General features: G+C 44.7%; 1 protein-coding gene across 1 annotated transcript in view; it reads left to right on the forward strand.

The window, feature by feature from the left end:
- The window catches only part of LOC126088140 (meiotic recombination protein SPO11), a 269,655-nt gene that overhangs the window by 171,460 nt on the left and 73,353 nt on the right, over positions 1-24,842 (forward strand). The window contains exons 5-7 of the mRNA XM_049906256.1: positions 1,026-1,222; positions 15,672-15,820; positions 23,509-23,646. Coding sequence (XP_049762213.1) covers positions 1,026-1,222; positions 15,672-15,820; positions 23,509-23,646 — 484 coding nt within the window. The remainder of the gene's footprint in view (positions 1-1,025; positions 1,223-15,671; positions 15,821-23,508; positions 23,647-24,842) is intronic.

Raw genomic sequence — 24,842 nt, forward strand, 5'->3', positions numbered from 1 at the left:
TCTAAGGCAGTTTGTACCGCCACAAATTCACGAAGAATGTCCAGATAGCGTGATGCAGTAATCGTTTCGGATCTGAAAAATGGGCCAATGATTCCTTTGGAAGAAATGGCGGCCCAGACCAGTACTTTTTGAGGATGCAGGGACGATGGGACTGCAACATGGGGCTTTTCGGTTCCCCATATGCGCCAGTTCTGTTTATTGACGAAGCCGTCCAGGTAAAAATAAGCTTCGTCAGTAAACCAAATGCTGCCCACATGCATATCGCCGTCATCAATCCTGTGCACTATATCGTTAGCACTGAGGGGTTGCCGCGTTTGAATTTTGTATGGATAGAGGTGTAAACTCTGGCGCATGAGACGATACGTGGACGTTGGCGTCATTTGGACCGCAGCTGCAACACGGCGAACGGAAACCCGAGGCCGCTGTCGGATCACCTGCTGCACTAGCTGCGCGTTGTCCTCTGTGGTGGCCGTACGCGGTCGCCCTACCTTTCCAGCACGTTCATCCGTCACATTCCCAGTCCGTTGAAATTTTTCAAACAGATCCTTTATTGTATCGCTTTTCGGTCCTTTGGTTACATTAAACCTCCGTTGAAAACTTCGTCTTGTTGCAACAACACTGTGTTCTAGGCGGAGGAATACCAACACCAGAAAAATCCTCTGTTCTAAGGAATAAACCATGTTGTCTACAGCACACTTGCACGTTGTGAACAGCACACGCTTACAGCAGAAAGACGACGTACGGAATGGCACACCCACAGACTGCGTTGTCTTCTATATCTTTCACATCACTTGCAGCGCCATCTGTTGTTGAAAATTGTAACTACTGTAATTTCGAAAGTTTGTCCGCCTGAAAATGTACTGTTGTCCCAAGCATATTGCAACAAACGGTGTATTTCTATCGCTGCTCGTTTAGTTTTTATTGCCGTTTCAAATATACCGGTCATTTTTTAAACACCCTGTATGTCGATCTGTGTGGCAGTGCTGTTACGATGAGCAACTGAGGTGGTGTGGCGTTGCCGGCAGGGCTCTGTACTACGAGCAGGCGGGCGGCGCGCGCAGCCAGCGCGCGGTGGACGCGGCGGCGGCGGACGTGGGCCGGCTGCTGGGCGTGCCCGCGTGGCGCCTGGGGCTGCTGGCGTCGGGCAAGGCGCTGGTCGCTGGCCCGCTGCTCATCACCACGGCGGAGGGCGGCCGCATCGACTGCGCGCGCGCCGCCGCAGGTAGGGCCCGGCAGCCGCGGTTGTCTTCAGCTCCTGCTGTAGTCGGCAACAGCCGTAAACAAACGAGTACTTCGGCGGCCGCGGGGAGTGAAGAGGGTATGTAAATCGAAGGAGGAGGGGGGAGAACGGAAAGGAAAGGCACTATTGAAATCAGCTGCATCAGGACTTTGTGCGACATCAGCGGCGACGAGTGGCAATGTATGCCGGACCAGGATTGCAACCTAGGATTTCCTGCTTAGTAGGCAGTCGCGTTGAACACTGCACTGTCCGGACACAGTGTTTATCGTAAATGCGCGGGCTATCTCTGCACGCCTCTCGGCCGACCCACACTCCCACCCAGCGCCACCTGTCCGCAGCCGCTGCACATGCCCTTCATGCTCGCTACTTAGAGATTCGCGTAGGAGCTCGGACGTAATTATACATCCGCACTGGTGGATTCATTGCCCTTCGAGGTGAATCAATTATATGAATGCGTGTTGTCTGTTCCTTCAGACAGATCCGAATGAACAGACTACGCATTGATTCATATGAGAGAAGAGGTGCTGGAGGAAAACCTGCGCCTACTCGCGGGTCTAAACGTATCGTTCAAATGGCTCTGAGCACTATGGGACTTAACTTCTGAGGTCATCAGTCCCCTAGAACTTAGAACTACTTAAACCTAACTAACCTAAGGACATCACACCCGTGCCCGAGACAGGATTCGAACCTGCGACCGTGGCGGTCGCGCGGTTCCGGACTGTAGCGCCTACAACAGCTCACCCCCCCCCCCGGCCGGCTTTAAACGTGTGATTTGTGCTTCGGCGAAAACACAACTGACGTATGGTCATAGGGATAACCGATCTGTTCTGGTATCGTAAATTCATTCTCTTCACTCGTTTCAAAATAAGAACCGAAAAAAAGGAAAAAGAGCAGTATACAAAGCATTCGGTGATGGTTACTACACAAGTGCTTGCTGAGATTGGCAGTGTCATAAACGAGGTAGTACAGGTCCGACCTGCGCCGGTATCTTTCGCAGCCATAGTTCAAAACCGCCTGAAACTGTCACGTTCATGCGTTCGCACTGTACCATAATCAGTATAACAGTTGTGTGTCGACAGCATATCTACAGGCGTCCACATTTTGTTAATATATTATGCTGAACGATGCACAGTTCTTCGTAATGCGATGTTTTCGCTGGGTGTGTCATTTACGTTACATGCTGCCACTTCTGAAAAGACAAGTTAATTTGCACTATCATCTTCTTTGTAAAGAAACAGCGAGCGAGGTGGCGCAATGGTTAGCACACTGGACTCGCAATCGCGAGGGCGATGGTTCAAACCCGCGTACGGCCATCCTGATTTAGGTTTTCCGTAATTTCCCTAAATCGCTTCGGGCAAATGCCGGGATGGTTCCTCTGAGAGGGCACGGCCGACTTCCTCCCCTAATCCTATGGGACCGATGACCTCGCTGTTTGGTCTCCTCCCCTCAACCAACTAACCAACCTTAAAGAAACAATGCCGCACGGGATTAGCCGAGCGGTCTCGGGCGCTGCAGTCATGGACTGTGCGGCTGGTCGGGGCGGAGGTTCGAGTCCTCCCTCGGGCATGGGTGTGTGTGTGTTTGTCCATAAGCTAATTTAGGTTAAGTAGTGTGTAAGCTTAGGGACTGATGACCTTAGCACTCAAGTCCCATAAGATTTCACACACATTTTTTAAAGAAACAATATGTGTTGGGAGTATGTAATTCAGACTGTTCCAGCTCTTGCGCTCGCCCGTAAGTTGGGGGCGCTCACTAGCCCGCGGCGCGGCGCACCCTCCCTTTGCCGGGAGGTGTGGCTGTATGCGCACGCGGCTGTGGCGTGCATGTGCACAGGTGATGGGGCCAGCCGAAGCGTCACATCACAATGAACTGCGGCTGCACTGCAAATCCTGTCTCGGGCACGGCCACATGTGAAATCGCTCTAATTTAATCTGCATCAAATTAGTCAGCCTTACAAACTGAAGACCATAACAATGTAACAGCTGGAAAGAGATGAGCCGGATGTGTCGAGTTGGTGAGCAGAACAAATTAGTGACAGATTTGACAAGCGCACTTCTGTCGGATGACTTCTTGTTTGCGGCATACTCTTCATTATATCTTCCTGACGGAATGACCTTTCTTATGAATATCGAGAGGTTAGATGGAATACCACTACCAAGCAAAGAGCGGAAATTCGAAAGATGGAAGGAGTATACAGGTGCTCTGTACAAGGGACAGGAACGTAAAGGCAATATTATAGAAATGAAAGAGGACATGTATGAAGATGAAATGGGAGATAAGATACTTCGAGAAGCATTTGACAGCACTGATAGCCCTAAGTCGAAACAAGACCATTGGAGCAGACGACATTCCGTCAGAACCACTGATACCGTTGGTAAAGTCTGCCGCGTTACAAATTACCCACATGAAGTCTTTAAAGAGGAAAGGAAAAAGCCTGTAGAAGCCGACCACGGAGAACATCGGATTTGATTCCGGAGACATACAGGAACAAGCAAGGCAATATTGACCCTACGACATCTCTTCGAGGATAGATTAAGAAAAGGAAAACCTATGGTTATAGCATTTGTAGACTTAGCCAGAGTTTTTGACAGTGTTGACAGGAATACTGTATTTGAAATTCTGAGGGTATCAGGCGTAAAAGACAGGGAGCTAAAGGCTATTTATAACTTCTGCAGAAACCAGACAGCAGTTGTACGAGTCGAGTGGTATTAAAGGGAAGAAGAGGTTGAGAAGGGAGTGAGACAGGGTCGTAACCTAACGCTGATGTTATTCAATCTATACATAAATCAAGCAGTAAAGAAAGCCAAAGAAAAATTTGAGGTAGCAATAAAGTTCGGGGAGGAGAAATGAAAACTTTGAGGTTTGCTGATGACATTATAATTCTGTCACAGACAGCAAAGGTTTTGAACAAGCAATGAACGGAATGGACAAGGTCTTGAAAGGAGGATGTAAGGTGAACGTCAAAAAAAGCAAAACAAGAATAATGGAATGTACTCGAATTAAATCAGGAATTGCTGAAGGATTTAGATTAGGAAATGAGGCAGTAGTAGATGGGGGTTTGCTTTTTGGGGCAGCAAAATAACTGACGATGACCCAAGTAGAGAGGATATAAAATGTAGACAGGCAGTGGCAAGAAAAGCATTTCTGAAGAAGATAAACTTTTTTAACATCGAAGATGTATATAAGTATTAAGTGGTCTTTTCTCAAGAGACTTTTATGGAGTTTAGGCTTGTATGGAACTGAAACGCGGACGATAAACAGTTTAGTCAAGAACAGAATAGAGGCTTTGGACATGTAGTGCTACAGAAGAACGCTGAAGATTACATGCGTAGGTTGCGTAACAATTGAGGAGATACTGAATAGAACTGGACAGGCAACAGATTTGTGGCACAACTCGACAAAAAGAATGGATTTGTTGACAGAACACATTCTGAGACATCAAGGGTGATCAATTTATTATTGGAGGGAAGTATGGAAGGGGGGGGATAAAAGTCGTACATGGAGACCAAGAGATGAATACAGTAAGCAGATTCAGAAAGATTTAGGTTGCAGTAGTTATCCGGAAATGAAGAGGCTTGCACAGAATAGAGTAGCATCGAAAGTTGCATCAAATCAGTCATCGAACAGAAAACCAGAACAACAATTTTGTCATGTGGGCCTACTTTTTCGCTGGAGTGCGAGATAACAAATTACACGCTGCAGCTCCTATGAAATTTTGAAAGGTAGTTGTAAGGCACTGAGAAATCGAAGTTTTGAAGAGGAGTCGTGAGACGTGTTTGAAATGCAATGATGGCGATTTTAGCTGTAGCCGAAGTAGAAGAACGACGAGCATCTATAATATTTTGTGGTCAGGAGGACTAAAACCTTGTGGAAAGAATAAGATGATATTTTGTAGGTACTGCATAACTGTATTAACGAAAGAAGAATGTACGAGTACGTAAATGCATTTAAATGCTTGATGAAATGCACTCTGGTCGTAGACTGTAACCGTTTCCAAAGAGAATGTGGCACACGCTAACGACACGGTTCGTGAGAATCGGATTGGCGTACTTGTTTGCGAGTTACGACCGCGGGAATGAATGCCAATATCGGATGCGCCTATATCATTGTTAGCTTCCTAACGGTTCTCAAATACCGCAAATTGTACGGACGTTAAACGTCCTGGATCATTAGTAAGGAAGTACATCATAATTCCTGTTCTGTGAAGTGATAATATAACGTATGGAAAAGGCTTCCTGACACGTATTGCCACAGGATACGTAACCTGGGTGGATTATGAGCCAGAGACGAAAAGACAATACACAGAATTGTACCGCGCGTTTTCTTCCATCTGAAAGAAGTTCAGGTCACGAGCCACTATCGCTAATATCCTTTTCGTTACATGTTGGGATACGAATGGGATGATTATGAAGCGGAATTAAGAAGGGGGTGAAACAATGAAGAGTGCACGGTACAGTGCAGTGCCAATGAAAGAGGTAAAACCAGTAGAAAAAAACCGTCGCACAGGATGTAGGTCTAGAGGTATTGGCCTCCTTCACAGCCTCCACTGCTGCATCTTTTGACTTGATTCAGAAACTGACATTACAGATTCTACTGCATCCGTCCTCTCCCCCCCCCCCTCCCCCCTCGCCCTCCATCCATCTATTCATCTCTCTCTCATTTGAATTACCATTTGTTTGGAACCCTGAGGACCGCTTTGCGCTAATTATGTGAGAGCTATGGGGAAAGGGGGGAGGGGGACGAGCAGTGTTAAAACCTTTGTGTGATGAAATAACGTAACGCTTGCGCTCAAGGGCGTTATAAAAACGAAGAAAGTAAGATTAGGAGTTAACATTCCGTCCCATCTCGGGTCAGATGGGACTGCTACGGAAGAAAACCGTCCGTGACCTTTCAGAGGAACCATCCTCGAATTCGCCTTAAGCTATTTAGTGACATCACGGAAAGACTAAATCTGGAAGTCTGGATGAGGATTTAAAACAAGGTTCTGTATATGAGTCAAACGTCATATTATTGCGCCACCTACTTCTGTACGAACTCGTTAGTTCTGGGAAGTGTGATCTGATGATGGCTGCAGTGGACAGCTGAAACCGGTCACAATGTGTGATTAACGTGCGCGCGTGCGTGTGTCCGCGTTTTAGTTTTTTCTATCTGGGTATTATTTACTCCAGTCTTCTGTTAGTTCATTTCCTCCTTCACCCTCAGACCATTTCATCCTCCTCCCCCCACTCTCTGTCCTCTGTTCCTCCGCCCTCTCTCTGTTAATCTGCCCATCCCCCCTCTCCGCTCCTCCCCATTCAACCCCCCCCCCCGTCCACCTGTTCTTCCATTTCTCTCTATCAGTTTCCTCCTTGCCCCTGTAAGTCCGTCTCCTCTTCCCATCTCTAAGTTCATCTCGTCACCTCCTCTAAGCCAATCTCCTCCTCCTCTCTATCGTTCTGTCTACAGCCTCCTCCCCACCCTCTCCATCCATCTCCTCCACCCACTCTCTTTGTCCATCTCCTCCTTCACCACTGTTCCACCATCCCCTCCTTCCCCATTCTTCCACTGTGTCATCCTCTTCCATTTCTCTGTCCATTTTCTCCTGCCCTCTTTCTGTTCACCTCTTCTTACCCGCTATCTGTGTCCATCTCAGACTTCCCATTCTGTGTTCATCTTCTTCTCTCCACCTTCTCTCTCCAAGTTATCGCCCCCGCCCGAATACCAGGCTGTGGTACTTATCCCCACAGTACTTCTTCCCAGACAGTAAGTAACGTGTGTACCAAGTTTCTTGAAATCGATAGAGGTTTAGGAGAAGCTTTTTACCCGCCACTTTGCCAGAGGACGCCCATGTCAGATATATTTAATACAAATATATGTACTCAAATTGCACCTATATCTCTAGCAATTTCACCCTGTAGTTTCGTTTTCACGCAGCTCAATCTTTATGACTCTCATCTCCTGAACAATGTGTCTTACAAAGATGTAGTTGTGCAGGCACATTTTGTGGTATAAGTGAGTCCTGTCTGCAGAATGTGTCGCGAAAACAGGCAGTAGTAAAGAAGTAATACACTAAAACGTCAAGCAAGCGATAAACTTCTTTCCTTGTGGCGCTTATCAGCGAGAAAACGTTTCGTAAAGGTTTGACATTATGTGTAAAGATGGGATAAATCAAGTGGTCGTGGGCTACACTGCTTTTTCACCCCCACCCCTTTAATAGATGGCTTGTTCTCACTCCCATAGTGATTCTTTCCAGACTGTAAATGATATGTGGACCATGTGTGGTTGAAATCGGTTAGTGGCTGAGCAGAAGACATGGAATATACATACGTACATATGTACATACATGCATAATTTTTATAATATGCATGCATTTATTTTTTTACCATTCCTCTGAATGATTCTTATACCCTCCATTATTCATCTACCATGCATCAAATGGTTCAAATGGCTCTGAACACTATGGGACTTAACTTATGAGGTCATCAGTCCCCTAGATTTAGAACTACTTAAACCTAACTAACCTAAGGACATCACACACATCCATGCCCGAGGCAGAATTCGAACCTGCGACCGTAGCAGTCGCGCCGCTCCAGACTGTAGCGCCTAGAACGTCTCGGCCACTCCGGCCGGCTGCCATGCATCAATTTGCTTCTAAGACAGCAGAACTCCTTTACTTTGTCAACTATGTGGCCCCCAAGTTGCATTACGTTTATCGCTGATGTCATTTCTGCAACTCGTCATGACTTTCGTCTTTCTTCGGTTTACTCTCAATTCATATTCTTTTGTCATTAGTCTGTTCTTTCCATTAAACACGTCCTGTAATTCTTCCTCACTTTCATTGAGGATAGAAATGTTACCATTGGATCTTACTATTGCTATTCTTCCACGCCGAAGCTTTAATTTGTATCCGTCGTAGCTTCTTCGACGTACAGATTGAATAGTTGGGGAGAAAGACTTACACTTTTTTTATCTTATCACTCTTCTCTTGATTTTTCATTTTTCTTGTTATCTCTTGGTTCTTGTACTTGTTGCATATCACGTGTCTTCCTTTATAGATTATACCTGATTTTCGGAGAATTTTTTTTTAAAAAAGGCTCCTTTTTTATTGTCTGACAGATCATACTACGATCTTTCGATTTTTCTTAACATATTTTCAAGCGCAACCTGAAAACTATGTCTCTAGTCACTTTAGCAATTCTAAACTCTAATTGACCGTCGACCAATTGATCTTCAGTTTTCATTTCCATTCTTCTATATACACTGCTAGAAAAAAATTGGTACATCCTTTCAGAGCTCTCCAATTCACTCAAGATTTGTTGGTTCAACAGGGCATATCGAATACATGGTATGATTACATTTATAGATCAATGGCACAAGCGGTTATTAAGTTCCAGACAACGATTCATGCTGAAATAGTCACGTTAGTACGTGGTGTAGCCTCCCAGGCGGCAATGCGGACGCTACTCTGGCATCCAATAGATCGTATAGATGTCGAATACTCTCCTGGGATGCATTATACCGCCCATGCACTGTCTTTTCACTTAGTTTTATAAGAGTTGTTGGCTGACGAGTAGCACCACTCACTTCTCATCCCGTCATATCCCACACATGCTCAATTGGAGACAGTCTGGAGAGCGTGCTGACAAGGGAAATTGCTGTACGTCTTGCGGAGCACGTTGATCTTCACAGACAGCGTGTGGGCGATCATTATGCTGTTGGAACATCACAATGCAAGAACGGCAACGGAAAGGCTCTAACAACATTCTGCAGGTACCGAGCGCTGGTTAGCGTCTCCTCCAGAACCAACAAAGGTGAAAGAGTTGCAGCTAAGCGTACCCCGTACCATGCAGCCTGGTGTGGACTAGTGTGTCTTAGACAAATGCGGTCTAGGAGACAGAGCTCACTATATCTACGCTGACGCTGTATGCGCAAACGACCATCACTTGCTTGCAGGCAGTATCTGCTTTTATCGCTGAAGACCACGGTATGACATTCCGTTTTCCAAAGATCCTCTGACGGCACCAGTCGAGCCGTGCACTACGATGATTCTACACGCTAACGTGAATAATCGTTTGGTTGCCGCTTCCCTGAATGATTTTAGAAATTCTGAAAGAATGAAATCTATGCTTTCTACCTTGTTTAATCGCAAGTCTTCCAAAATTCTATTAAACTCTGGTCCTAATACAGGATTCTCAATGTCTTCCCAACACCCATTTCCTATTCTGTCGCGTCAGCAGACAGTTATTCCCCCTCATAGGGGCTTCAGTGCACTCTTTCCACTTCTCCGCTCTCTCCTCTAGGTCTAACAATGGAACTCCTTTTTACCCTTAGTGTTGACACTCCTGATTTTAATTTCAGCGAAAGTAATTCTCACTTTTATATATTCTGCATCTGCTCTTCCGACGACCATTTCCTTTTCGATATCTTCACATTTTTCCTACAGCCAGTCCGCTTTAGCTTGCCCGCTCTTCCTGTTGATTTCATTCGTAAGTCACATATATCACCCTGTTCATTTATTTTCCGTAACCTGTTTCTGTTGTCCTGTTTTTTCGATCAATCTAAGTATTTCTTCTGTTACCAAAAGTACTTATATCTATCTAACTTCTGTGATTGTCCTTTTAGGGTCATCCATTCCTCTTCAACTGAATTCGTTTAGTGGTATTAATTATCGCAGCATCAACATCCTCAGAAAACCTCAAATGTACACCATCATTACTTATCACTTCTGTATCCCACTTCTTTACACGTTCGTTCTATCTGATGATTTTCTTGAATTTCAGCTTACTCTTCATCGTCAGTAAATTGTTATGTGAGTCTATATCTGCTTACGTGTAAGCCTTACAATCCAATATCTGATTTCGCAATATGTGTGTCACAGTGATGCCATCCAGCTGATTTCACGTATCTCCAGATCTTACCCCAGTATACCTTGTCTTATGATTCTTGTACAGTGTATTTGCTATCACTAGCTGTCGTTTATCACATAACCAAGAAGTCTTTCTCCTCTCTCGGTGCTCTTGTGAAACCCATAATGTGGTCTGATCCTTCACGTAATATTCCAGTGACCAATGATTGTTAGATTTTCATGTCCCTTTACATACTGAGTTACCCGTTCAATGCCCTCATACACTCAGTTTCTTTCTTCGTCTTCTGCTTGTGGCGTCGTTATGCATACCTCAACTATTATTGTTTTGTCTTTTTTTGTCGAAAATTGGAGTGACGTCATTAAGGAAAAAGTTGAATGATTTCATCAAGACATTAAAAGTGTTGCAAACATCTGAACAGGGCCGCTGGCATATTAACTAAACCAGACTAAAATTTTATTCTAACTGTGGCCATTGATGATCCGAGGTTCCAGCTCGACAGCTTTGCAAATTACAAGAAAGAGCACTTGTGAATGGGGTTGCCAACCTGAAACTAGTAGCAAAAAAATAAAATTTGAATAATGAAATAAAAACAATAAGGAGTAACAGCAATTAAGAAAGCAGCAAGGAGGATTTTCAACAGGACGATCCTGTGTGGTACATATTTTAAGTATGAAATTCAGAATCAGATGTAGAAGAATGAGATCTAAAAGCATTTATATAACTTTCTTACACTTCAGAAAAGCATATGATTTAATTGACAGGAAAACATTATTCAACATCTTAAAGATGTTGGAGCTGATAACTAATCAGTGGCAATCATAAAAGGCACACTAACAAATAAAAATGAAAATTAAAGTTTTAGGCGAAACCTCCAAGACTTTCGAGATCAAAACTAGCGTAAGGCTTGCGACCCATCTTTGAAAAAAGGCAAAGTTAAGCATTGTCAGTTCAATTTACTGTAATAAACTCCATTAATGAGATATGCTTGAATGTTGTCTAGCTTACCGAGAAAACAGCTTCCTAGGCACCCTATGTTAGACGAGTGGGCAGGATCCCACAAAATCTATTTCCATACTTGCAAAACTTCGACACTACGATACTGTCATTGAACCGGAATGCCTTTATGCCCCAGCAAGCCTTTCGTTAAATACAACCAAACACTCAGGTGAAACACAAAAGAAGGAAAGTAAAATGATCAGGAAAATCTTGGGACGAAAATGTGAGAATAGGAAGTGAAAGTTAAGAAGTAATAAAGAATGTTCAAATAATTTACAGGTTTGCTGCCGGGTGACGTCGTCGACCACCGCCGATATTTCGACAGGAGCACAACCTGCCATTCTCTAGGCACAACTGCATGGAGGAAGCAATGTGCAAGGGAATTTAATACCTCGGTTCACAGAGGAGAAACAAGGAAGATACCGCACACAGAACAAGTAACCGCAGAGTCAACACGCAGTCAAAGATAACCAACATCAGATATATCGATAGTGACTATTAATCAGCAGGTGAGGTAGCACTAATTCTGTTCCTCTGTTTTTTGATGAGAGAGACAGAGCCGGATTCCAAGCAGCATTTAAACTAAATCCACCATCTTTGTTTATAAGGTTGCTTGATAGTCTGATTTCAACAGCTTCCTTAATAACACTATCCCAATAGCTGGCCGTGCAATCCAGAATCTCCATGTTGTTGCATTGCATAGGATGACCGGTGTCAAGGCAATGTTCTGCAATCGCGGATTTCCTTGGTTGTTCTAAGCGGGAGTAACGCTTATGTTCAATACAACGGTCCTGATTGTCTGACCAATATATGACATGCCACAACTGCAAGGAATACGATAGACACGAGCCTTACGCAAACCAAGATCATCTTTTACGGACGCCAACTGGGTCTTAATCTTAGAAGAAACACATTTCACATCATATTTCCGCAAAATACCTCCAGTCCAGCTGGAAATGCTTACTGCGTAAGGCAAAAAGGCCGTAGACTTAGGTGTTGTCGTCACTCACCCGTTGCGCAGAAGGCTGATGACGCAACGCACGTTTGATCTGCCTCTCACTATAACCATTCTGACGAAAGGTGACTTCCAGATGTGATAGCTCAGCTGCCGAACTTTCAGGGTCTGAGATAACGTGGGCCCTGTGAACCAAGGTACGAAGTACTCCTTCACGCTGAGCTGCATGGTGACAACTATCAGCTCGCAGATACAAGTCAGTGTGAGTAGGCTTCCTATAAACAGAATGTCCCAACGTACCATCAGTCTTCCTTTTGACCAACACATCAAGGAAGGGAAGGCATCCATTCTTTTCCACCTCCATAGTGAACTGAATATTCGGGTGGATTGAATTCAGGTGTTCCAAAAACCGGTATAAATTCTATCTACCATGAGGCCAATCAACAAAAATATCGTCTACATATCTGAAAAAAAGACGCAGGTTTCAAGGTCGCTGACTCCAGTGCACGTTCCTCAAACTCCTCCATAAAGAAATTGGCCACAATACGTGACAACGGGCTTCCCATTGCAACTCCATCAGTCTGTTCGTTGTACTGACCACTGAATAAAAAGTAAGTGGATGTCAGCACATGTCGAAACAAATTTGTTAACTCGACAAACTTAACCTCAATTAGCTGCAACGAATCAGAGAGAGGAACGCGGGTGAAAAGAGAAACCACATCAAAACTGACTAAAATCAGAGTCATTCAAATGCAATCCCTGCGATCGACGTAAGAAATCTGCAGAGTTTTTAATTTGGTGTTCACACCTACCTACTAGTGGGCTCAACAAACTAGCAAGATGTTAAGCTATACGATATGTCGGAGCACCAATATTAGAAACAATAGGCCTCAACGGGAAAGCATCTTTATGGACCTTAGGGAGGCCATATAATTTAGGTGGTACAGCACAGTAAGTATTAAGACTCTTGATAGTCTCCTGTGACAAAGAACATTTCTTCAGAGGGTTATTAGTCTTTCTCTCAACGCTCTTAGTAGGGTCAGCACCGATTTTGCGATACGCCGAATCAGAAAGTAGACAGTGCATCTTTTGAATGTAATCGTGCTTGTTCAACAAAACCGTGGCATTTCCCTTGTCCGCAGGTAAAATAACAATATCAGGATCCATTCTGAGTGAACGTAAAGCAGCCGCCTCAGCTGCTGTAATGTTACACTTGGGTGGACGGGCCCCAGTCAACAGACGACAAGCTTCCCTCCTAACCTCTTCCGCAGCCTCGGAAGGTAGTTTTTAAACAGCCTATTCAATAGAACTAATAAAATCAACGACTGGCAAACTCTTACGCGTCGGTGAGAAATTCAAACCTTTCCCCAGCACAAACAAAGCTGCGTCGTCAAACGTTTTCTCCGTGAGATTGACCACAGAACGTCGAGAATTAAAATTAGAATTAGACATTTAGCCAAGGAAACGTTCAAACGTCGCCGAATGACGAGCAGTTACAGATTGAAATTCCCATCAGACTGCGACCAAGAGGCACCGTCCACCCAATCCCAAGAAAATTCAGAAACATTAGACGACATAATTAAATGAAGCTGAAATAATTCCTTAGAAGCAAAATCTAATTGACGGCGAGTATAGTGGATCCTTTCACGAACAAGAGAAAAGATGATCTTGGTTTGCGTAAGGCTGGTGTCTATCGTATTCCTTGCAGCTGTGGCATGTCATATATTGGTCAGACAATCAGGACTGTGGAAGACCGGTGTATTGAACATAAGCGTCACACACGCTTACAACAGCCGAGCAAATCCGCTATTGCAGAACATTGCCTTGACACCGGTCATCCTATGCGATACAACAACACGGAGATTCTGGATTGCACGTCCAGCTATTGGGATAGTGTTATTAAGAAAGCTGTTGAAATCAAGCAACCTTATAAACAAAGATGGTGGATTTAGTTTAAATGCTGCTTGGAATCCGGCTCTGTCTCTCATCAAACAACAGAGGGACAGAATTAGTGCTACCTCACCTGCTGATTAATAGTCACTATCGATATTTCTGATGTTGGTTATCTTTGGTTGTGTGTTGACTCTGCGGTTACTTGTTCTGTGTGTGGTATCTTCCTTGTATCTCCTCTGTGAACCGAGGTATTAAATTCCCTAGAAAATTGTTTCCTCCTTGCAGTTGTGCCTTGAGAATGGCAGGGTGTGCTCCTGTCGAAATATCGGCGGTGGTCGACGACGTCACCCGGCAGCAGACCGGTAAGTTATTTGAACATTCAATTCGTCGGGAAAAGTTAAGGTCTCACACAGTAATAAAGAAGTTTATGAAATAATAGAGCGAATGTTAGACACGATGAGGAAGAGATTAGTTGCAATCTATGGACACCTAAAAAATTTGGATGAAAACAAAATAACAAAAAGAATTTTTAACTTCTTTGATAGAAACCCCACAACATGAATGACGTGGATAAAAGAAGTCAAAGCAGACCTTAGGGAAATGGAAATAATGCAGGAAGAAATAGGAGAAAGGCCCAGAGCAATAGTAAATGTTTTCAAGGACTTCAAGGAGAAAACAAAGAAAAGAACAGGTACAATATAGACAGAAGAAAGAAGAGAAAAACATAGTGAAAGAATGGAAAATTAGTGGAAAGAAAGAAAGGAGAAAAGAAAGAATACGGTACGTAAGTTACTTCATGTGGTCTTTAGTGGGGCAAACCAATTAAAAATAAAAACAGTGTAACTTCTATTTCCAAAACAAATATTTTATCGTGATGCAAAGAGACACAGCCAGAGTTGCAACTAAAATGGAGATTTATTTAGTCAGTGATCGGTTTCGGCCTACGCCCATTCTCAAACCAATCAGTGTTTGCCAAGTAAAATTTCCGGTCACCGACGAAATAAAAATCCATTCTAGTTGCAACTATGGCTGTCTCTTTTTGCATCACAATCTAAAATGAGGTGCTGTCCCACATTTCCCAGCACGCTGGAGTTAAGCAAATATTTATCAGCTACGGACCCGAAAATAGGATTCTCCTTCGAAAATAGTCATGAAATATAAAGACGTACTTTTGGTATTATTAATTGAAATACTGTATACAGGATTATTGATAAGTACCTCTGGGGCTTCAGAAAACGGCTGCACGAAAACTACAAGACATACAGAAAATAGACACATATCAGTGGATAGAGTATCTCTCTAAGTTTACATTTGTAATCCGTGTCGTAGCGTAATTGCTTTGGAGATATTCATGTCGGAACATGTAGACATATCACCCGCTATGTACTGGTGCATCGAATTAGTTCGCGCCGGCAAATAGGCAACCAAAAGAACGAATCTGCAACGTGAGCTGGTGTCACGCCTTTTTGCGCAAATCGTGTCAGTGACAACAATGAATTGCATACACATGTAGACTTTGTCGCTTCAGAAACGGTGTCCAGTTGAGAACCTGTAATGTGAGTTACAAACTTGGAGAGGTGCTCTACGCACAGGTATATGTCTATTTTCTGTATGTCTTGTAGTGTTCGCGCAGTTGTCTGAAATTCCAGAAGTACTTACGAGTAATTCTATATATTTTATAAAAAATTAAGTTCTTTGCTGCTTTCCGTATCGGCTCCGTACATTATGTGCGCACTTGCAGGTCAACTGGTGCCTCAGGACGTGGCGGGCATCAGGGAGCTGCGAGCGGACTCTGCGCGCCTGGTGCTGCTGGTGGAGAAGGACGCCGTCTTCCAGAAGCTGCTGGACCAGGGCGTGCAGCAGGCGCTGGGCCCCTGCATCCTCCTCACGGTCAGTAGCCGCTCCTCACATGGTGCCATCGGCTGTTAACTTACTGTACGTCGTGACTGTCAACAGCGCCACTAGAACTAGTAAGGAGAGGTCAGAGACCGCGGACCTCCCGTCTTGAGGAGTTTCGGCCTGTTAGTCGGGGGTCACTCGAAAGTGAGTCGTGTGAAAGGGATTAAGTCAAGGCGCTTCCGTTTCCGAACAAATCGAGTCCAAAGCTCTTAACCCAGTATATAAACTGAGCAGCCAAAAGGAAAGAAAAGGTGAGACCGAGTCGGTCGTGAGGGGAGAATTCTCTCTGTGCAGTCCTGGTAGAAATAGGCTCAGAAGGCCCTACTTTGGATTTGTGGCGATGTGTCTCACAGAGGAAAAGAGGGAGAGAAGAACGAGATATAACGAAGCAGATCTTTTTGAGATATCAGTGGATTTTTGAATACAGTACTTGTTTTCTTTAAGAAAATGTCTTTAAGTAAATCAGTCGGTCTGCCAAAAAGTATTTTGTAAACAGTGTTGTGTATTGCTTCAAAATTTTTTTCTTTGTATTATTGCTTTTTTGTATATGGAAGTTCCCTACTATTTTGAGTTTTTGATAGGATGTATTGCTTTCTCTGAGGGCCTTCAAGTTTAGAGGTGGTTTTCCTCTGTAGGGTGATCTGCAAAACTAGAATGTAGTAGGTTGCAGTAGGTACTGGGAGATGAAGAAGCTTGCACAGAATAGAGTAGCATGGAGAGCTACATCAAACCAGTCTCAGGACTGAAGACCACAACAACATACAATCACTTCCTATAGATATGAGGTGATCTAATATCTAGTTTTAGAATTCGTGCCTGCTCATTATGGGCCAGTATTTCCAAAACTGCTCCGTATGCGCATAAATAAGTCATTATCCCAGTCGGTTTAAATTTTTAACGCTACGTGGAAGTATGTAACCAATGTGCAGATAAGAGTAGTAGTCTTTTCTTTAACTGTGTAGGGTGGTGGGTTCTTCTTGTGTTTTTCTGCAACTTGAGACAGCCAGCTGTTTCCGAAAACAGACTAGAGCATCGAAGAAGGGCGCGGTAGGTGGATAATTCAAATGTTTTTGCTGAAAGGCAGGAGTCAGTCAGATACAGGCTGACGACAGATGCTATTTTTTTCGAAAATATATGTAAAAACACTAGGCGATCTCCGAGGGGCGGCCGGCCAAAAGAGAGTGCAGAGGATGTCGTAAACGTTCAGAAACTGAGATTAAAGAATGAGCTTTAGAGAAGATAAAATCTGTGACGGCAGGAGAAAAACATGAAGCACTTAGCGTGGGAGACAGCCATTGGGGGCCGAAGGAGATCACAAGTATAGATGTTTAAATTTTGTAAGAAAGTCCATGATTGGCTCCTAAGAGACGATCTCGCTTCCCGAGCACGGGGTCCCGGGTTCGATCCCGGCGGGGTCAGGGATCTTAACCTGCCTCGAGATGACTGGGTGTTTGTATTGTCCTCATCATTTCATCCTCATTCATGAAAGTGGCAGATTGGACTGAGATAAAGTTGGGAATTTGTACGGGCGCTGATGACCGCGCAGTTGAGCGCCCCACAAACCAAACGTCATCATCATCATCATCATCTAAGAGACGATCAAAATGTTTCCATTCGAAGGCACTACGGTCCATAATAGGTTGCCATTCATGCAAAGTTGCCATGAGCATTGGAACAATCACCCCACCGATGCATCCGGTTGACGGTACTGGTCTGATAAAACACCGCGTCATGCTGCGTGAAGAAATCAGTAACTGCCTGTTTCACATCCTTGTCCAACAAGAATCGACGACCCCTCAAGGTCTCTTTTAAGGGACGAAAGGCGTGATAATCGCATGGAGAAAGATCAGGACTGTAGGGCAGGTGCTCGAGTGTCTCCTACTTCAGTTGGTGTAACTTCCCGGTTATGACATATGCGATATGGGGACATGCTTTATCGTGAAGCAGCAGTGCCCCTTTTCGCAGTTTTCCTGGACGTTTCGCCTTCATTGCACATATTCTTCATTCACCGATGGATGTTTACCGGTGTTTGTCCTTTAGCAGCCAAGAACAGAATAACAGCTCATTGGTCCTGTGTGGGCGCATTTGGTAATAACGTCGCCATAGTCCCCGTTTGCGCATTTGCCACATACATGTCGGAAAGACACAAATGCCCCACTGATGTCGGTGCTTATATTCCCACATGGGAGTCAGGGTATGTTACGTATACATCCTCGCCTTTTATACAAGTATTTTGGTATCAGTGATGAGAACTCGTGAGTGCTTACGTGCAGCAGTTTTGATTGGTAGAAATGTGAAAAACACACTTTTTGTATCATCTTTCTTCTGCCCTCTCTGTGAGAGAAATGAGTAGTATTGGTTAACCACGTCAGTTTCTTTAGGGAAACAGAGATAAACTTTTCATTGGTCAGAACGCAGAATGTGTAATGCGACTGGAACCGCGATTCCGGCGCTGGCAGAACCAGCTGGATTTTGTTGGGGAGTGGTGAAAGACACTTCGTCTCAGGCCTTGTTGGAGTAAACATTACTTTGTATTAGGGCATGTAACAGCCCATTTCTACGATGCAGGGTGTCAGGGTAAAACAGAGATGTCTTCACTCTAGAGCTGACCACAGATGCCAGGACTGAACTGAGAATTCTCAGCAGCTACTACTATAGTGATTCTCTGCACCTGAGTATTAGCAGACAGGAAAGCACGAGCCAAGTTGGTTTCAAGTCAAAGTTTCGTCTCTCTGAACTAAGCCATAGCCAGCTAGCTGCACTGATTATGCAATTAGACGAGATAATTGGTGCTTCTTGTACTTTTCTGCATCTTTTCTTTAGGCTATCAACTTATTCAGCAATCATTGGGGCTTTTCGTGGATACCAGTTTCGTATCATTCTATCTCAAACTCACCCATCTTTGCCAAGGCCTTTCGTACATGTCTTGTGCTCGTTTATAATTGTTTGTATTGCTCATTCTGCGATTGGAATCATTTCAGTATCTAATAATAAATCTGACTGTTATAGTAGTTTCATTTAGTAGCTTTTGGACAGCCTAATCACTATTTCTATGTAAATCGTGGTGCCAACATTTCATGTTCAATTGGGCAACCCCTGGTTGATTCAGGCAGACAGTTTGTCATCCGTTGCGCGACTTTGGTTTTTCATTCCGCATGATCTCATGGGGAGCGACAGGTTCACTGTAAAGGTCACTGGAGTCCAATGGTGTGCTGAATGCTGAACTAACACCACAGTTTGTCCTAGGTGAAAAGATTGGCATGAAGTACAACGTAACTGATAGAGGCCAGTTTTCTTAAATTTCTCTGTGCAGGTGTTGTTAGTGCTAAAATGTTTTGTGCTTGTTGTTTGAGCGTTAAGTTATTCGCAGTGCTGGTTTCTTCACTATGTAACCTACTTTGTGGACATTTTTGCTACTGTGTGTTAGTAAGTGCCGTATAACATACGTCTTAGGACGGCCTTGTTGCCGGGAAAAAGACTATATTTATAAAGTTGCATCCATTCATCAGAGTTTACCTATTTTGGTTAATATAGCGAAACCATTCTTTTATCCGAAACGACGGAATGTGAAGTACTACGTAGTTCTCAGTGTGCCATAACAGTATAGGTTTGAGTTTAATTAATTCAAAAGAAAAACCCAGGTTTCATGTTGATTCTCTGTCTGGTGGTGTCCATAAAATTCAGTTTCATATGTGCTTCTGCCACAATAGAGTATTTAGTTTTAGGTTCAACTGTGTTATTTCCTGATGTTCTACTTCAGGTCAAATTTAGAACAACTGCATTACAAGAGTCATATGGACGAAAAGTTACGACACTTCAAAACATTTTCTCCCGTATCATAGAACTCTGCAAGAGTTACCAATCTACTGTTGTACCTGTTATTATTGTTAGTATTTGCAACATTTTCCTTGGTTGCAACAACAGTTATGCTTTATCATATAGATAAGAAAAAAATTCGTCTTTTGCAACTGAAGGTCTTATTTGTGAGCACCAAATTTGTTTCGCCTAATCACGCTGGATGTCATTAGTAATATAAAGCAAATTGTTTAGTTACACATAATTTTATAGGATATTTGTAGTGACTCTAGGCTCAACATTTACGTTATCTACACTACTAGCCATTAAAATTGCTACACCAAGAAGAAATGCAGATGATACACGGGTATTCATTGGACAAATATGTTATACTAGAACAGACATTTTCACGCAATTTGGGTGCATAGATCCTGAGAAATCAGCACCCAGAACAACCACCTCTGGCCGTAATAACGGCCGTGATACGCCTGGGTATTGAGTCAAACAGGGCTTGGATGGCGTGTACAGGTAAAGCTGCCCATGCAACGTCAACACGATACCACAGTTCATCAAGAGTAGTGACTGGCGTATTGTGACGAGCCAGTTGCTCGGCCACCATTAACCACACGTTTTCAATTGGTGAGAGATCTGGAGAATGTGCTGGCGAGGGCAGCAGTGGAACATTTTCTGTATCCAGAAAGGCCCGTACAGGACCTGCAACATGCGGTCGTGCATTATCCTGTTGAAATGAATGGTTTTGCAGGGATCTAATGAAGGGTCGTAACACATCTGAAATGTAACGTCCACTGTTCAGAGTGCCGTCAATGCGAACAAGAGGTGACCGAGACGTGTAACCAATGGCACCCCATACCATCACGCCGAGTGATACACCAGTATGGCGATGACGAATACACGCTTCCAATGTGCGTTCACCGCGATATCGCCAAACACGGATGCGACCATCGTGATGCTGTAAACAGAACCTGGATTCATCCGAAAAAATGACGTTTTGCCATTCGTGCACTCAGGTTCGTCAGTCGTTGAGCACACCATCGGAGGCGCTCCTGTCTGTGATGCAGCGTCAAGGGTAACCGCTGCCATTGTCTCCGAGCTGATAGTCCATACTGCTGCAAACGTCGTCGAACTGTTCTTGCAGATGGTTGTTGTCTTGCAAACGTCCCCATCTGTTGCCTCAGGGATCGAGACGTGGCTGCACGATCCGTTGCAGCCATGCGGATAAGATGCTTGTAATCTCGACTGCTAGTGATACGAGGACGTTGGGATCCAGCACGGCGTTCCGTATTACGCTCCTGAACCCACCGATTCCATATTCTGCTAACGGTCATTGGATCTCGAGCAACGCGAGCAGCAATGTCGCGATACGATAAACCGCAATCGCGATAGTCTACAATCCGACCTTTATCAAAGTCGGAAACCTGATGGTACGCATTTCTGCTCCTTACACGAGGCATCACAACAACGTTTCACCAGGCAACGCCGGTCAACTGCTGATTGTGTATGAGAAAAATGGCTCTAAGCGCTATGGGACTTAACATCTGAGGTCATCAGTTCCCTAGACTTAGAACTACTTAAACCTAACTAACCTGCCCGAGGCAGGATTCGAACCTGCGTCCGTAGCAGCAGCGCGGTTCCAGACTGCAGAGCCTAGAACCGCTCGGGCACAGTGGCCGGCTGTGTATGAGAAATGGGTTGGAAACTTTCCTCATGTCAGCACATTGTAGGTGTCGCCAACCTTGTGTGAATGCTCTGAAAAGCTCATCATTTGCGTATCACAGCATCTTCTTCCTGTCGGTTAAATTTCGCGTCTGTAGCACGTCATCTTCGTGATGTAGCAATTTTAATGGATAGTAGTGTAAGTACTTGCACATACACTGTTGTGTTTTCTACACTTACATTCATTTTTATGTCCTCTTCACGTATCCACGTGTTATTGTGTATGTATATAATGCCCATATGATAGATCACATTTAAACTTTGTAATGCACGTAACCTCTCCTGTTGTGCACTGCGCATGGTCTAGCTCGCTTTTTTTTACTGCTGGCTGAGAGATCATGGGAGCTCTGGAGGGTAAGTGCAGAGTGAAGTATTGAGATAGAAACGGAGAGAGGGAGGGAGGATGATGACACACACACACACACACACACACACACACACACACACACACACAGAGAGAGAGAGAGAGAGAGAGAGAGAGAGAGAGAGAGAGAGAGAGAGAGAGAGAGAGCGCTTTGTTTTAAGCTAAGTTAGAAATTAATGAGAATATTTCCTTGTGGTATAAATTTTTTTTCAATAAGCGTATTTTTACACTCCTGGAAATTGAAATAAGAACACCGTGATTTCATTGTCCCAGGAAGGGGAAACTTTATTGACACGTTCCTGGGGTCAGATACATCACATGATCACACTGACAGAACCACAGGCACATAGACACAGGCAACCGAGCATGCACAATGTCGGCACTAGTACAGTGTATATCGACCTTTCGCAGCAATGCAGGCTGCTATTCTCCCATGGAGACGATCGTAGAGATGCTGGATGTAGTCCTGTGGAACGGCTTGCCATGCCATTTCCACCTGGCGCCTCAGTTGGACCAGCGTTTGTGCTGAACGTGCAGACCGCGTGAGACGACGCTTTATCCAGTCCCAAACATGCTCAATGGGGGACAGATCCGGAGATCTTGCTGGCCAGGGTAGTTGACTTACACCTTCTAGAGCACGTTGGGTGGTACGGGATACATGCGAACATGCATTGTCCTGTTGGAACAGCAAGTTCCCTTGCTGGTCTAGGAATGGTAGAACGATGGGTTCGATGACGGTTTGGATGTACCGTGCACTATTCAGTGTCCCCTCGACGATCACCAGTGGTGTACGGCCAGTGTAGGAGATCGCTCCCCACACCATGATGCCGGATGTTGGCCCTGTGTGCCTCGGTCGTATGCAGTCCTGATTGTGGCGCTCACCTGCACGGCGCCAAACACGCATACGACCATCATTGGCACCAAGGCAGAAGCGACTCTCATCGCTGAAGACGACACGTCTCCATTCGTCCCTCCATTCACGCCTGTCGCGACACCGCTGGAGGCGGGCTGCACGATGTTGGGGCGTGAGCGGAAGACGGCCTAACGGTGTGCGGGACCGTAGCCCAGCTTCATGGAGACGGTTGCGAATGGTCCTCGCCGATACCCCAGGAGCAACAGTGTCCCTAATTTGCTGGGAAGTGGCGGTGCGGTCCCCTACGGCACTGCGTAGGATCCTACGGTCTTGGCGTGCATCCGTGCGTCGCTGCAGTCCGGTCCCAGGTCGACGGGCACGTGCACCTTCCGCCGACCACTGGCGACAACATCGATGTACTGTGGAGACCTCACGCCCCACGTGTTGAGCAATTCGGCGGTACGTCCACCCGGCCTCCCGCATGCCCACTATACGCCCTCGCTCAAAGTCCGTCAACTGCACATACGGTTCACGTCCACACTGTCGCGGCATGCTACCAGTGTTAAAGACTGCGATGGAGCTCCGTATGCCACGGCAAACTGGCTGACACTGGCGGCGGCGGTGCACAAATGCTGCGCAGCTAGCGCCATTCGACGGCCAACACCGCGGTTCCTGGTGTGTCCGCTGTGCCGTTCGTGTGATCATTGCTTGTACAGCCCTCTCGCAGTGTCCGGAGCAAGTATGGTGGGTCTGACACACCGGTGTCAATGTGTTCTTTTTTCCATTTCCATGAGTGTATTTTTGGCCTTCTGCAAGAAATATTGACCCTGTTGTTGCAAGAAACCGTTTTTTTTATCTATATGATAAAGCATAAGACTCTTTAGGTATTTGCATTATTGTGATAATCACATGTGTCCATTTCCTGTCCCGAAGGGCAAGGGCTTCCCCGACGTGAACGCTCGCCTGTTTCTGCGCCGACTGTGGGACTCCCTGAGGCTGCCCGTGCTGGCACTCGTGGATGCCGACCCGTACGGCATCGAGATCATGTGCGTCTACCGCTTCGGCTCCCTGGTAAGTCTCACATCGAGATTATCTGCGTCTACTTGCATTTACTGTCTGTTAGATTTCGTATCGAAGTGAAAAGCGTCTACCTCTTCGGCTGTCTCGGAAGTCTCATATCAAGGTTATGTATGTCTACTGCATTGACTCGCAGGTGGGTCTCCTGTTGAAATCATGTGTGGCAACTCCTTCGGTTGTCTAATAAGATTCACATCGAGATTATGTCTGTCTAGTGTACTGACTCTCTGGTAGGTTTCATAGCGATATCATGTGCGTCTGCCATGTGATTATGTGTGTCTAATGCATTGGCTCTCTGATAGGTCTCATATCAAAATCTTGCGCATCTAATGCTTTGTATCTCTAATGATTAGCGTCCTACCGAAATCACGTGGGTCTACTGTTTTGGCTCTTCACCAAGTCTCAATCGAAGATCACGTGCGTGTACTGCTGCCATTCTCCCGTCGAGCTGATGAGCATCTACCGCTTGGCTCTGTAATAAGTCACAGATGAGTGCACCACGAGAGATTTCCACTTAGTAGCTGTCTTGTTCGTTTTATGTAGCACACGTTTGGTATCCGTATGTATTGGCACTGCATTTTGTGCACGCTTCATCAAATTATTAATTCTCTGCGCAACTGTAAGCTTCTTTAAAATTGTTGTCATAATTCTAGTAATTGTGCGCGAAACTCCACATTCCTACTTTCACATAACTAGGGGCTGGTCCTTCAAAATCTTGTTGGAGTGATATTGCGTGTTCTTTTCGATGTAACATTTTGTACCTATGTTGGAGTGTCGGCTGCATCTCTGGAGATTAATAAATGTAATTTTTCGTGACTTGAATAAAATTGCCGATATTTTGAATTTATTCATTGGCTGAGTCCTGCAATTTCATCCTATTATGGGCTATATAACCCAGATGACATACGACCGCCGAACACAACATTAACCCCTACTTTAGTTTATTGATACTTGCTACAACATTGAACTGAAGTTATGTTCTTTCGCCATAGGACGAGTACGACCGACCGACTGTAACGGCGCTACTACCTCCAGTACGTGAACACGTGAATTAATTACACCAGCTTGTACCCAGTCACAATAGTAGAAGTGTAAAAGGTAGAACAAATCAGGGATTTGAAAACGTAAAAATGGCTTCAACGCAAGTAGGATACTTAAGGCTTAGCGAATCTTTAATATCATTATTATTT

The sequence above is a fragment of the Schistocerca cancellata genome, chromosome 6 (assembly GCF_023864275.1).
Source record: "Schistocerca cancellata isolate TAMUIC-IGC-003103 chromosome 6, iqSchCanc2.1, whole genome shotgun sequence".
In the NCBI taxonomy this organism is placed as follows: Eukaryota; Metazoa; Arthropoda; class Insecta; order Orthoptera; family Acrididae; genus Schistocerca; species Schistocerca cancellata.